The sequence below is a fragment of the Arachis ipaensis genome, chromosome B9 (genome assembly GCF_059453495.1).
Source record: "Arachis ipaensis isolate K30076 ecotype BB chromosome B9, ASM5945349v1, whole genome shotgun sequence".
NCBI lineage: Eukaryota > Viridiplantae > Streptophyta > Magnoliopsida > Fabales > Fabaceae > Arachis > Arachis ipaensis.
In genome coordinates, this window is record NC_142444.1 from 96,412,399 (window position 1) to 96,423,731 (window position 11,333).

Genomic DNA, 11,333 nt, shown 5'->3' on the forward strand with positions numbered 1-11,333 from the left:
AAGACCCTTCCAAACCTCAATCGGGATATTATCAGGTCCTACTGCCCTGCCATTTTTCATCTGCTTTAGAGCCTCTTTTACCTCGAAGTCTCGAATCCTTCGATAGTAGTCAAAGTTTTGATCTTCTTTCCTTGTGCATAATCGACCAAGGCTCGGAAGAGTCTTCTGTACCTCATTAAATAACTCGTACAAGTAACTCTTCCACCTTTCATTAATCTTCTCCTCTTGAGCCAACACCTCTCCATCCTTATCCTTTATGCACTTAACCTGATCCAAATCTCTCGTTCTTCTTTCCCAGCTCTTTGCGATTCTATATATACCTTTTTCTCCTTCTTTCGTGCCCAAAGACTGGTAGTGACCCTCATATGCTCTTGTTCTTGCTTCACTTACAGCCACTTTTGTCTCTTTCTTAGCCGCCTTATATTTTTCCCAGTTATCTGCATTGCGGCATAAAGACCACTCTTTAAAGCATTCCCTTTTTATCTTTATCTTTTCTTGTATGCTCGCATTCCACCACCAGGACTCCTTGTCTCTTGGTCCTATTCCTTTGGATTCACCAAAACTTTCTTTTGCTGTTCTTCTAATAACTTCTGCCATCTCCCTCCACATCTCTTCCGCGCTTCCATTTCCATTCCACTTTGCCTCTTCTCCTACCCGTCTTAGGAAGCTTCTTTGTTCCTCACCTTTCATCCGCCACCACCTCGTCCTTGGGTTCTTCGTATGATGTCTTTTCCTTAACTTTTGCTCGACGCAAAAATCCATGACGAGCACCCTATGTTGTGTTGTCAAACCATATATTGATATACAAATATATAATAATTAATCATTAATTTAATGATTGACATTTTGTGTGTACGAAAATTTTTTTTGAACAATATTGAGTATATTAATATTAATAGTGTTAATAGCCTTTAAGACGCACACATGGGTTGTCAATTACCGTATGACACTAATCACTAGTAATGTGCATCAAAGAATACAGTGTATTTGATCCATCCGATATTGAAAAGGTTTAAGTACACGTTTAACCCAAAACTTTCCTATAACAGAAACTAATTACATTGCCTCTAAAATGTTGCTTGTTCAACACAAGAAAATTTAGACATGCCCCCAAAACATATGGTGAAAATACCACACAGCCATTATGCTGCCCTTAAGATTTCCCTTCAAATAAAATCATTATCTATGAAAGAATATTACAAATCAACTAAGCCAATAGAAAGCACAATTGAAATTCATATACCATAGAAGTTTCTTCTATTTTAACATGATCACCAGCGGCCAGAAGGAAATGTTAACCTGCAGATTCGACATTTTTCCTTACTCCTTTTGTTGTCTGGCAATTTGCTTTACATCCCAGATGATGATGTTCGGTTTATCCTCTGAGCACCTAATTTTAGAGCAGCTGGTTTGGCTCCCCGGCCTCGGCCTGCTGCCAAGGGTTTGACCTTAGTGGTGGGTGCAGGAGCAGCAATAGCGGCCCAGGGGTCATCATCATCAGTTGCATTTGGTTTCAAATTTAAAGGTTTTGATGTTTTCGGAGCAGGAGCTGCTATGGAACCCCACAATTCATCATCTTCGTTCAACTTCGGTGTACTTTTGCTTCTCGAATTTGAGGCTGAAAGAAATATAAATAAGAAAACCCACTCGATTAACACGAGCAAACAATCAACCAAATTATACGGATCACTAATTATAAAACAGTAGAATCCCTGAAACATAACGGTATTTCTCAAGATAATTATCAAATTCAATGCCATCTAACAAACAACAAAAGCTCAAAGTGCGTTCTGCTTTAATTCCCGAATTTAGTAAAGGCCAATCCATTCATTTGGTGCAAACATGCAGAAAGAATTCACACACACACGCACATAGTATACATGACTTTCAATATCTCATTCATATTTCCAAACCAGAACATTAACACTTGAATACTTGATACCTAGTTTTGTCTGTGCAACAGGTTGAGTAACTGGCCGCCGTTGAGCTGCTTGAATGTTTGCAAGAGCCGGAGCTGGCTTCGATTCTTCTAGTGGTTCCAGATCACCCCACCCATCTTTGTCATCTTCATGCTCTTCATCAATTCCGTTCTCTAGTTCCCCCCAACCATCCGTTGATGTAGGGGATGGAGGAGCAGGCTGTTCAGCAAAATCAGTTGAGGAGCTTACTCGAACAGGTACTGTTGATGGTGTTTCTACAGCTAGAATACACAAAATGCAAAAAGAAATAAACATGTTAGACCTAAAACCAACTAATAGAAGGAAACCTTTCTAATAAAGCAAGATAACGTCAACAAATCAAATAAGGAAGAAAAAATAACGGGTTCAGTTTTGCCTTCTCCTCACACTTCTCCATTTACTTATCCTCCCCTTCATTTAAAAATCATCACAAATGAGAAGTAAGAGGTATGCAGATGAGTTTTGGAAGCACACGATTTCATTTAAGTAGAAATATGTTGGAATAAATGAAATGTAAGTTTAACAAGAGTAACAGTAATTTTAGCTTAAACGTTAAAATTAAAAATCATATCATACCACAAGTAACATACATTAATAAGCATCTTGTGTTTGTCGTACAAAATAATGACAAAATAGAGGGATGTAAAATAGATAATCTAAGATAAATGGATAAACTAAAGGAGAGGTGACTGTTACTTGTGGTAGAATCTAGAAATGTATCATGTAAGACTAAAATAAAATATTACAACTAATAAGCCTACAATGTCATATAGGAATATATATTGGTTATTACAAACCAAGAGAATAAATAAAACATTGTAAAGATGAGAAAGTTATGGTTAATAACAGCACAGATTAGACTGTCTCTAACAGCAGGTACGGCATTTGACATAAAAGAAAATGGACATGAAAGGAGCGATACCCAAAGTTAATAAACCAAACTGTATGGTGGCTTCATCAGTTATATAGTAAGAACAGTTCAATCTTCAGATACCCTCTCAAAGAAAAAGGGGAGAGACAACAAATCCTTTAAGAAACTTTTCTCAGATAATTTCATTGTTTTAGAGGAAGTTCCATTATCTTAATCCTAACACATACATTTGTCATTCCAGGAAGTCAATTTTTTATTCTCTAAATAGCTAGTTTTAGCATTATTCTGGTTAACTAGTATGATTGACTAAGGCTAATTGGAAGGCATCATTAGCATTTGAAATTATCTAAATGATAAGCAGGGTGGAACCCTCCCGCATGTTGTAGATGTTCAGTGCGAAAGTAAAGACTAATCAAAACAGCTTGATGCAATTCATGACACAAATTTAGATTATGCAATAAGCAGATCAGGTTCAAAATAAGTAAATGCTTGAGACACTAGTACCCAAAAACACACAAGCACACTGATCATTTAGCATACCTGAGCTGGCACTAGAAGTTGTTTGTGTACGTGTGCTAGTAGTTGCTGAAGCAACTGGAGCATGATGATCAGAAGGTTTACCCTTCAGGGTCAACGAGCTCATAGCCCATCTGTGGAGTGAAAAGAGTTTAGTCAGGAACACAAAGACGACGGGAAGAATCAATCATGTTAAACAAGGAGAAATATCAGGTACTCTATGTTGACATGCACACTCGCCTTTGAGAATATAAGAGATATCTCATGCTTTCCTATGCTACCATGTACGTTATCATTGGTGATCCTCCCTAGTTATCATATTCATATATTTATTTATGTGGCCACTGAATCAAGTTTTCAAAAGCAGACTACAAGAGATTACATATTAACGAAAACAGTACCAAAACAAAGTAGACAAGAATTTAAGAATTAGCTACTATTTGCTGAATTTCTTTGACATTAATAGACGGGGTACTGCAGCTAAATAATCATAATAAGAAAAGCTAATGCCAAAAAATGTTTAGTGACATTCTTGCTTTCTCTTAATCTTTAACTTGTTAACTGACAAGCCAATAAAATTTGCACGGACATACCCAAGTAAGCCAGCATTTTCTGGAACAGACGAGCTTCCCATGCCTGCAGCTGCAGCACCCTCTGCTACATTTGTCTGGAAGAGAGAACAGAAAAGAACATGACCATCAGAAATTCAGTATCACAGATCAGCAATAAAAGGCGCCAACAAAAAATTATCACCACAAAAAATATTTAATTTAGAAGCCAGTCAACAAAAATAAAAAAGTTGCTCAACCAGTCCAACACTAAACTATATCTATGCAGTTAAGAGCCCCAATACTGCACCTCTGTACATGCTAGTCATTCATGATGGATGCAGGCCATAGAGGATAAACCGCAAATACATAAGAAACCAGTTTAGCTAAGAGTATGTCCATACACATAAGATTTACTTACAGTCAAGCATCTGAATTAAAGATGAAAAACTTCAGAATTTACCTTCTGATAATAATTCTTCGCTATCTGTAAAAATTGATCAACAGCTTGAAATGCCTTAGCTCGAACATCACTATTTGGAACATGACAAGGATAACATAATCAGTGTCTTGAAAAGGAGAAATAACTAAAGATCTGATCATAAGAATGATATCTATTTGGAATCTGAACACACAAAACAACCAAAGCACCACATAGCGCACAAATAAATGCTCACACAAAGGAACATTCATCATGAACATTCCCCTACAACAGACTGGAATTTGAAAACGGAAATCAAAAAGAGAATCTTGCAGCAATGCTAGTACAATTGTATGATGAAAAACTAAGTGAACCCATTAAAAGATATTAAATAATCGCATATATCAATTTACTAGAGAACTCCTTCATGTACAAATAGCAAAAGGGATCTAAGGAAATAATAACCGATTAACCATTCTCTTCGACTTCTAATGAAATGTTTTTTTCTGGAAAGAAATAAAGAAAGAAAAAAAAAGATGTAACCTGTCAGGATCAATTGTGAGTACAACAACATTAGGAAGAATACGCGTTGCAACTTCAGTAATGTCATAGTAGGAACTGGTGGCACATAAAGCCATAATGCCTGACCAAGTAAAGTTAAAATGGTCAGAAAATACTGCTTGAAGAATTTATCAGCTGAACAAGAACAACTGAATAAAAACACTAATAGATGTGTATGATTGAGTTACCTGCTGCTCTAGCAGGAGGAAAAGTATCACGCAAAGCACGAGCAGTAAATGCATTAATCAACACTCTTTTTCTTGTCTGCAAAGATAGTTATTAAGCCATCAGTAAACTCAACAGTGAAACATAAGCTACTATCATAAAATAAAATATAGTAAACCAATTCTATTTGAGTTTACAGATATCATTTAGATCATACCCCATCATTTAAGTAGGTTGCAATATTTCCCAACAAGATGGTGGTATTTGTTCGTATAGCTGGTTCTTCATCAACCTACAAAGCAAGTTTCAGGTTTATAAAGTTTAAATTGGAAAACCGGAAAGAGTTAAAAAAAAAAAAATTTCATTTAAAAAAAATTAAAAGGGTAGCCCAGTGAACAAGCATCCCATGTTAGTAGTTAACGCAGGGTCAAATGCTCCAATTTGAAACGAATTTAGCAGTTATAAACTGTTAACACAAAGCTAAAAGAAAGCTATCATATGCTTCACTTCCTCAGTCACCAGAGGCAACTAATCTATAACTCCCCAAACTTTAGTGGTTTAAGCAGTACCTGTAACTTTGACAGATACTTTAATAACGACCCTGAAATTGTCCTTTGAGACAGCTGCAATTATGAAGAAAACATAAAAATTCAAGTAAAACCAGAGATAATGCATAATTTTCTAACATGAATACAAAAGAAAGCATGCCTTTGGAGCCAGAGTTAGCATGGATTTGAGAGTCAGCTCCCTTAAAAAAGCAGATGTATCAGAGAACCCAGTAGCAACATGAGGGTAAACCTGAACATAAGCCGATAAGCGTCAACAATAATTGCAAAGTAATCATATTGTAGTTGAGAATCTTTCTTGATGTAACAAGAGGAGGACAGAAAAAGAATCACATACCTGCTCATCAACAATTTGTGCTGTTAATGACTCTCCATATTGATCAATATGTTGAAGTAGGGCAACTCTAATAGATCGGTCATTAGAGGCATATAGTTTAACAATTGTTGGAAGCACCTAATATTAAATTATAATGATGAATACTGAATCAGAAGGAATATAGTACTTTATTAAAGAAAGAGGAAAAAGTGAAAAAACTGATACCTTGACACGAAACTCCTCAGCAGAAAGCCAGGAACCCATTTTCAAAAGTGCAGTCAAAGCAGGGGCAGCAGCTGAACCAAATTCAAGGGCAGAAGCTAATAAAGGAAGTAACTGTGAACACCGAAAACGAGTGACATAATCAATTGGTATTAAATGAGGTTGATATGAATTGTAAAATTATAACTTCCAAAGAGATTTACCTTCTTCAATACAATTGGACGAGGAAGCTGCTCTGCTAAATTTGGAAGCTTGCGGAAGAAGGTGTCTTTCTCAACACTATCTTTCAAACTCAGAATTTCCATGAAATGTATTGTATCAACCAACTTATTTTGAAAATACTCTGCAAATCCATAAGGGATCAACACAAATTAAATACAAGGATCACGGAGAATTAGATAAGGGATTCAATCAGGTGAGAACTATTGAAACAAGGGGAAACTCTGGATGTGCTATAGATTGTTGATAAAGCGAAATTTCATTTCAACTGTTTGCAATGACCCTGAAGCAAAAGACCCCCCCCCCCCCCCCCCAAAAAAAAAAAAAAAAAAACACACACACACATCTTTCTCTAATCTGGAAATAGCGGAAATCAATGTATATTATATAATGTGCTCAAACATGACTCTATCATCTAAACGATAATCTCAATACGTGTATAGGCTCTAAAAATGTGAATCACCATCTTTTCTTTTTTCTTGTCTATAAATAGTTGAGCAGGAGAGTTTACAATCATATATATAAGCAGTAACAGATGCTAAAATCAGTTTACACAGGCAAATTCTGCAATATGATATGACCCTATCATATTAAGAATAACCCTCAGTACACATATATAATACCCTAAACACAACAAAATATATTGGTGCGCATACCATCAAAAAGTAGGGTTTAAGGTTTAGGTTTAGAGTTATACAACACATGGCAGACTTTAACTGCAGCATGATTATGACAAAGTACAACCTTTAGAACTGATTAAACAAGGAACTTCCAACAAAAGCCTTATGCTAGCTAAGAATAGATTGCTAAACCATTTATTTATTAACAATAACATATTGGTCAAATTTATGCCTCTGAAGACCTCAATATAACAAGTAAAGGCTTTAAGTAGCCAAGAGCCATTACAAGCTACAAATCAAACTAATATCACCAAGCTTATGATAATATCAAGATAAAGAAATGTTGTTTAACTATAAATATATCAAAGAGCAGAGCACCTACCACTGTTTTCTATAAGCTTTGAAGTATTTAATCTACGAGAAGGCATGGAACTCAGTAGTCGCTGGTAATCTGGAAGCAGAGACTGAGAGAGGGGGGGGGGACAAAGATGAAGAACGACTATTCCATTAGAATAAGATGTAAATCAATCACAACAGACTAAAACCACCCTTAGTCTTTGCACACAGCCATAACTAAAATATAAAAACAAACCGATAAATTCCTAAGTAAGCTGACCTTTGGAATGGAGCCTGTGTTGCGCAACTCCTCTGTTTTTCCCAATCTCGTGCCAGAGAATATCTCATAGATTAGACAACCTAAAAAACCAGAATGAGGGAAGTGCACTTGGAACAGGTAAAATACTAATATATAATGGGGCAAAAAATGTTCTGTGAACCTACAACATGTGTCACATAAGTTAAACTAAGGTTACTAACTCATAATTCAAAGAACATTTATGTTAAGAAAAATGTTTGGATAACTAATAAAATGGTTTTTATTATTCCATTCATTATAGTTATCCAAACATACCATATGATCTGTTCCCCACAAAGCAAGAACTAATTGAGGCCCCAAAGTTGGCAAGTATGTAGGCATGCGTCAAAGACCCACTCCTCAAAAGCTTAATATGTTGTGCAAGGTTGGACATTGGCTTGTATATCCTAAACACAACCTTCACCGTATACCAATCTAGACCTTAAGCATGAACAATGCAAACACTCGCTCACTGTGCTGAAGCTCACTTTATTTAGAACAATGGAGGTGGCCGGAAAGAAATACTAACCACAGTTCATCTAGCATGCCAAGGACCAACTCTCCAAGAAACTTAAACAATTAAGTGAAAGTTCAAGGTTTAGTTTTTATAACTCTAACCGCAAGAATTTCACAAACTAGAAATCAAAACTTAATAGTATGTATATTTACAGAAGCAGAGAAGCAACAGGTCTAACTGAAGAATAAGTTTCGAAACATAAGTGATGGCCATGTGCTAAATGGGATACTAACTGGCATCGATAGCAAATGAAAGTTGTCACCATCGGCATGCAAGGAAAAACAAATAGAAAAACACTGGATCGTCCTTATATTCCAAATTGCTATTATATTGTGTTATTTATTAAGAATATAAAGGGTCAGCATATAACATACCCATGCCCCAGGAATCAATGGACCACGGAGGAGACTTCTTAATTGCAGCCCAGTCCGATTTTACCAGCTCCATTGGTTTGTATTGTGCCCCAACAAGCCATGCATATTGCTGAATGGAAAACATGAGACCATATTTATTTTAACTACTTCAATTTTTAATTGAAAAAACAAAATCAGAGGAAATCCTTGCAATTAGCCAAAAAAGAGTAAAATTGCAAGGGAGCATCCAGTATGTCAGTCAATTTTGTCATAAATGCAGCAAGTATACAACAGATGGCTGAAACTGGAAAGCAGGTTACAGATGGCTCACTTCAGTCTACTCAACTATTAATGGAAGGTAACTTTTTAGATTTCATATAAAAATTTTGTGGCCTTACTTGGAGGAATTATTTCACTAGGATGAGTTCCTAATGTATGAGAGAGAGAGAGAGAGAGAGAGAGAAGGGGGGTTTAAAATGTAATGCTATAGCTAACATATATACAGGGTAGTACAAGCAATCAAGAAATTACCAGCATTGAGGTAGATGAAGTTTCATTATTCCCATCAAACTCCGATAGAACATCAAAAGCATGGAGTTTCCAGTCCAAAGTTTGTGTGACGACAACACTAGCCATGCAAACATTACCATGAACCTGCAACGGACAAAGTATGTCAAGAATAACAAAACAAAACTAATGATCATGAGAAAGAAGAACATGAGAGCCAGAAACCACATTTAGCTCACAAATACTCACAAGTTTACAATCGTTATTTAAGAAGCTCACAGCTTTAGCTACTTGGTGCAAACCCCAAGCATAGTACTCATCCCTACAGCCCCAATAATCAATATATTAACAAGTGAATTTTAACTTAATTCCATAAACCAGATTAACACATGACAGTACTAAGAAAGTGTAGACCATAAAAAAGAAAACATAAAAGAAATGTTTGGAGCAATTGAAATAAACACTTGACAACTGAAACTTATGAAGTAGGAAACCCATTCTTACCTTTGTGTACCTTCAAGGCCTAGCTCCCTAATCTTGTCCGTAAGTGGCATCACAGGTTCAGTCACAATGTAGATGGTAACCTTGGGAGAACCGCCATCATAGGTTTCGACTTCGGTACTATGAAGAAATGACAAGATATTCGGATGCCTAACCTGAAATCCAGCACTACCATTCAAAAAAAGGGGAATTTTCGACGAAACTGAAACTCTCACAAACCTTTAAAAATCTGACAGCACACAACATAACTTTAAGATGAAACTCACAGTTCGGAGTCGCTTGACACCATTTCGACCCGCCGCTAAATGCCCATCCTGGGCGGTGCTCCCAGTCAGAGAGAAGATTGATACCGGAGACCCGTCATCCTGAATTTGACAAAAACTGTAGCATTATCAACCAAATCAACGTGAAATTTAGAGGACTATCATCATTCAATCTAGCAAGTCCTATGCAGAAAGCTCCATGCTAAATCTCAACCAAGAAAATCAAATAGTGAGCAAGTGCATCATGAATCAAATCAATTGTTTTTGTGTGGGTGGGGGTGGGGGGGGGGGGGGGAATGGCAAGTAATCAACTTGGTTCTAGAAAGCATAAAAGCACATCACCCTAAATCAAATTAACCAACTCATATAGCGACTAAGTAACTACATGATTGATCGATTGTTGCTAATTGCTATGTGATATAACTAGATGAGATCAAGCAACATGTATTATAACATTAAAACTAGGCGATCATTAATAGTTACAATCATAATTATAATCATAATTGTAATTATAATCCTAATGAGTGGGATAATTAGGAGGGGGTACCTTGTTGGTGCCGCGGTGATGAACCCAAGAGCCCCAAGCGGAAGGGTAAGCCTCGCCGATGTTGTAAGGCAGATCCTTCAACCCTGTCCCAGATCCACCCACTACCTCTTTCAAAAATTTGAACATTTTCTTCTTCTTTTCTGGCTTTTATTATTGTGAATTTTGGAAATCTGAAGAAGATGATGAAGGTGGAATCTACTTAGTTGTGCTGCTAGCTACTGTGTTACTGGATCTGATTGCTTCGTTCGTTCGTTCGTTAGCTTTCTGTTCTTATGCCTTCGCAGCAAACACAGATCCTTATTGTAGATTCGTCTACTTCAGAAACCCGTCGATTTCCAGTAAACTACGAAACACCAGCCATATTATTATGAAATTCTTCTTATTAATTCTGCGATTTTTTGTTATCGTTTTAGTAAGCTAAAAATTAGTTTATTTAAGTGTAAACACCCGAATTATTTTGGGCTCGAACAAATATTTCTCAATTTTGTTATCAATAAAAATATTTTTAAATTATTTAAAAATATAATAAAAATACTTAAAAAATATTATTTTTTATAAATAATAAATAATTTTTGTATTTAATAAATTGTGTAAATATTTGATTTAAAAGTTTGATAAAATGATCATTTATTTTTGGTTAAATTATCCAATTGGTCCTTATATTTTTAGTGAAATTGTAAATTGATTCTTACATTTTAAAAATTTGTAATTGAATTTCTAAAAAAAAATTAAAATTTACAATTTAGTAGTCTCCGTTGTTCAAAAAGTATTTGATTTAACAGAATATTTTTAACATATTCTCTATTTTAAACATGTGAATGCGTGTTTAACAAATAAAGACCAATTTGTAATTTTAGTAAAAATATGGAGACCAACCATATAATTTAACTATTTGAAAATGACCAAAAATTCTCTAAGCTATCGGAATCCACCTCTGCCCCTCCCTAGCTCTCTCACTCTCACTTTTTCACTTTTCAAAATGGCACCCCAACCTTTGCGCTTTCTGTCTCTCACCTCGGCTCACTATC

The 11,333-nt window shown here is 35.8% G+C and overlaps 1 protein-coding gene across 1 annotated transcript; it reads right to left on the bottom strand.

Moving 5' to 3' along the window:
• Positions 1-936: 936 nt before the first annotated feature.
• Positions 937-10,764, bottom strand: CTEXP (kinase family with ARM repeat domain-containing protein). Its single transcript, XM_016319859.3, has 21 exons — positions 10,306-10,764; positions 9,762-9,860; positions 9,499-9,650; positions 9,244-9,316; positions 9,019-9,141; positions 8,509-8,617; positions 7,600-7,679; positions 7,366-7,447; positions 6,348-6,487; positions 6,148-6,258; positions 5,944-6,060; positions 5,749-5,838; positions 5,610-5,663; positions 5,258-5,332; positions 5,064-5,139; positions 4,858-4,957; positions 4,357-4,426; positions 3,939-4,012; positions 3,370-3,479; positions 1,943-2,200; positions 937-1,618 (listed from the first exon to the last, which is right to left on the bottom strand). The coding sequence occupies exons 1-21, from the start codon at positions 10,429-10,431 to the stop codon at positions 1,350-1,352; spliced, it is 2,388 nt and encodes a 795-aa protein (XP_016175345.1). The 5' UTR covers positions 10,432-10,764; the 3' UTR covers positions 937-1,349.
• Between the last annotated feature and the right edge of the window lie 569 nt (positions 10,765-11,333).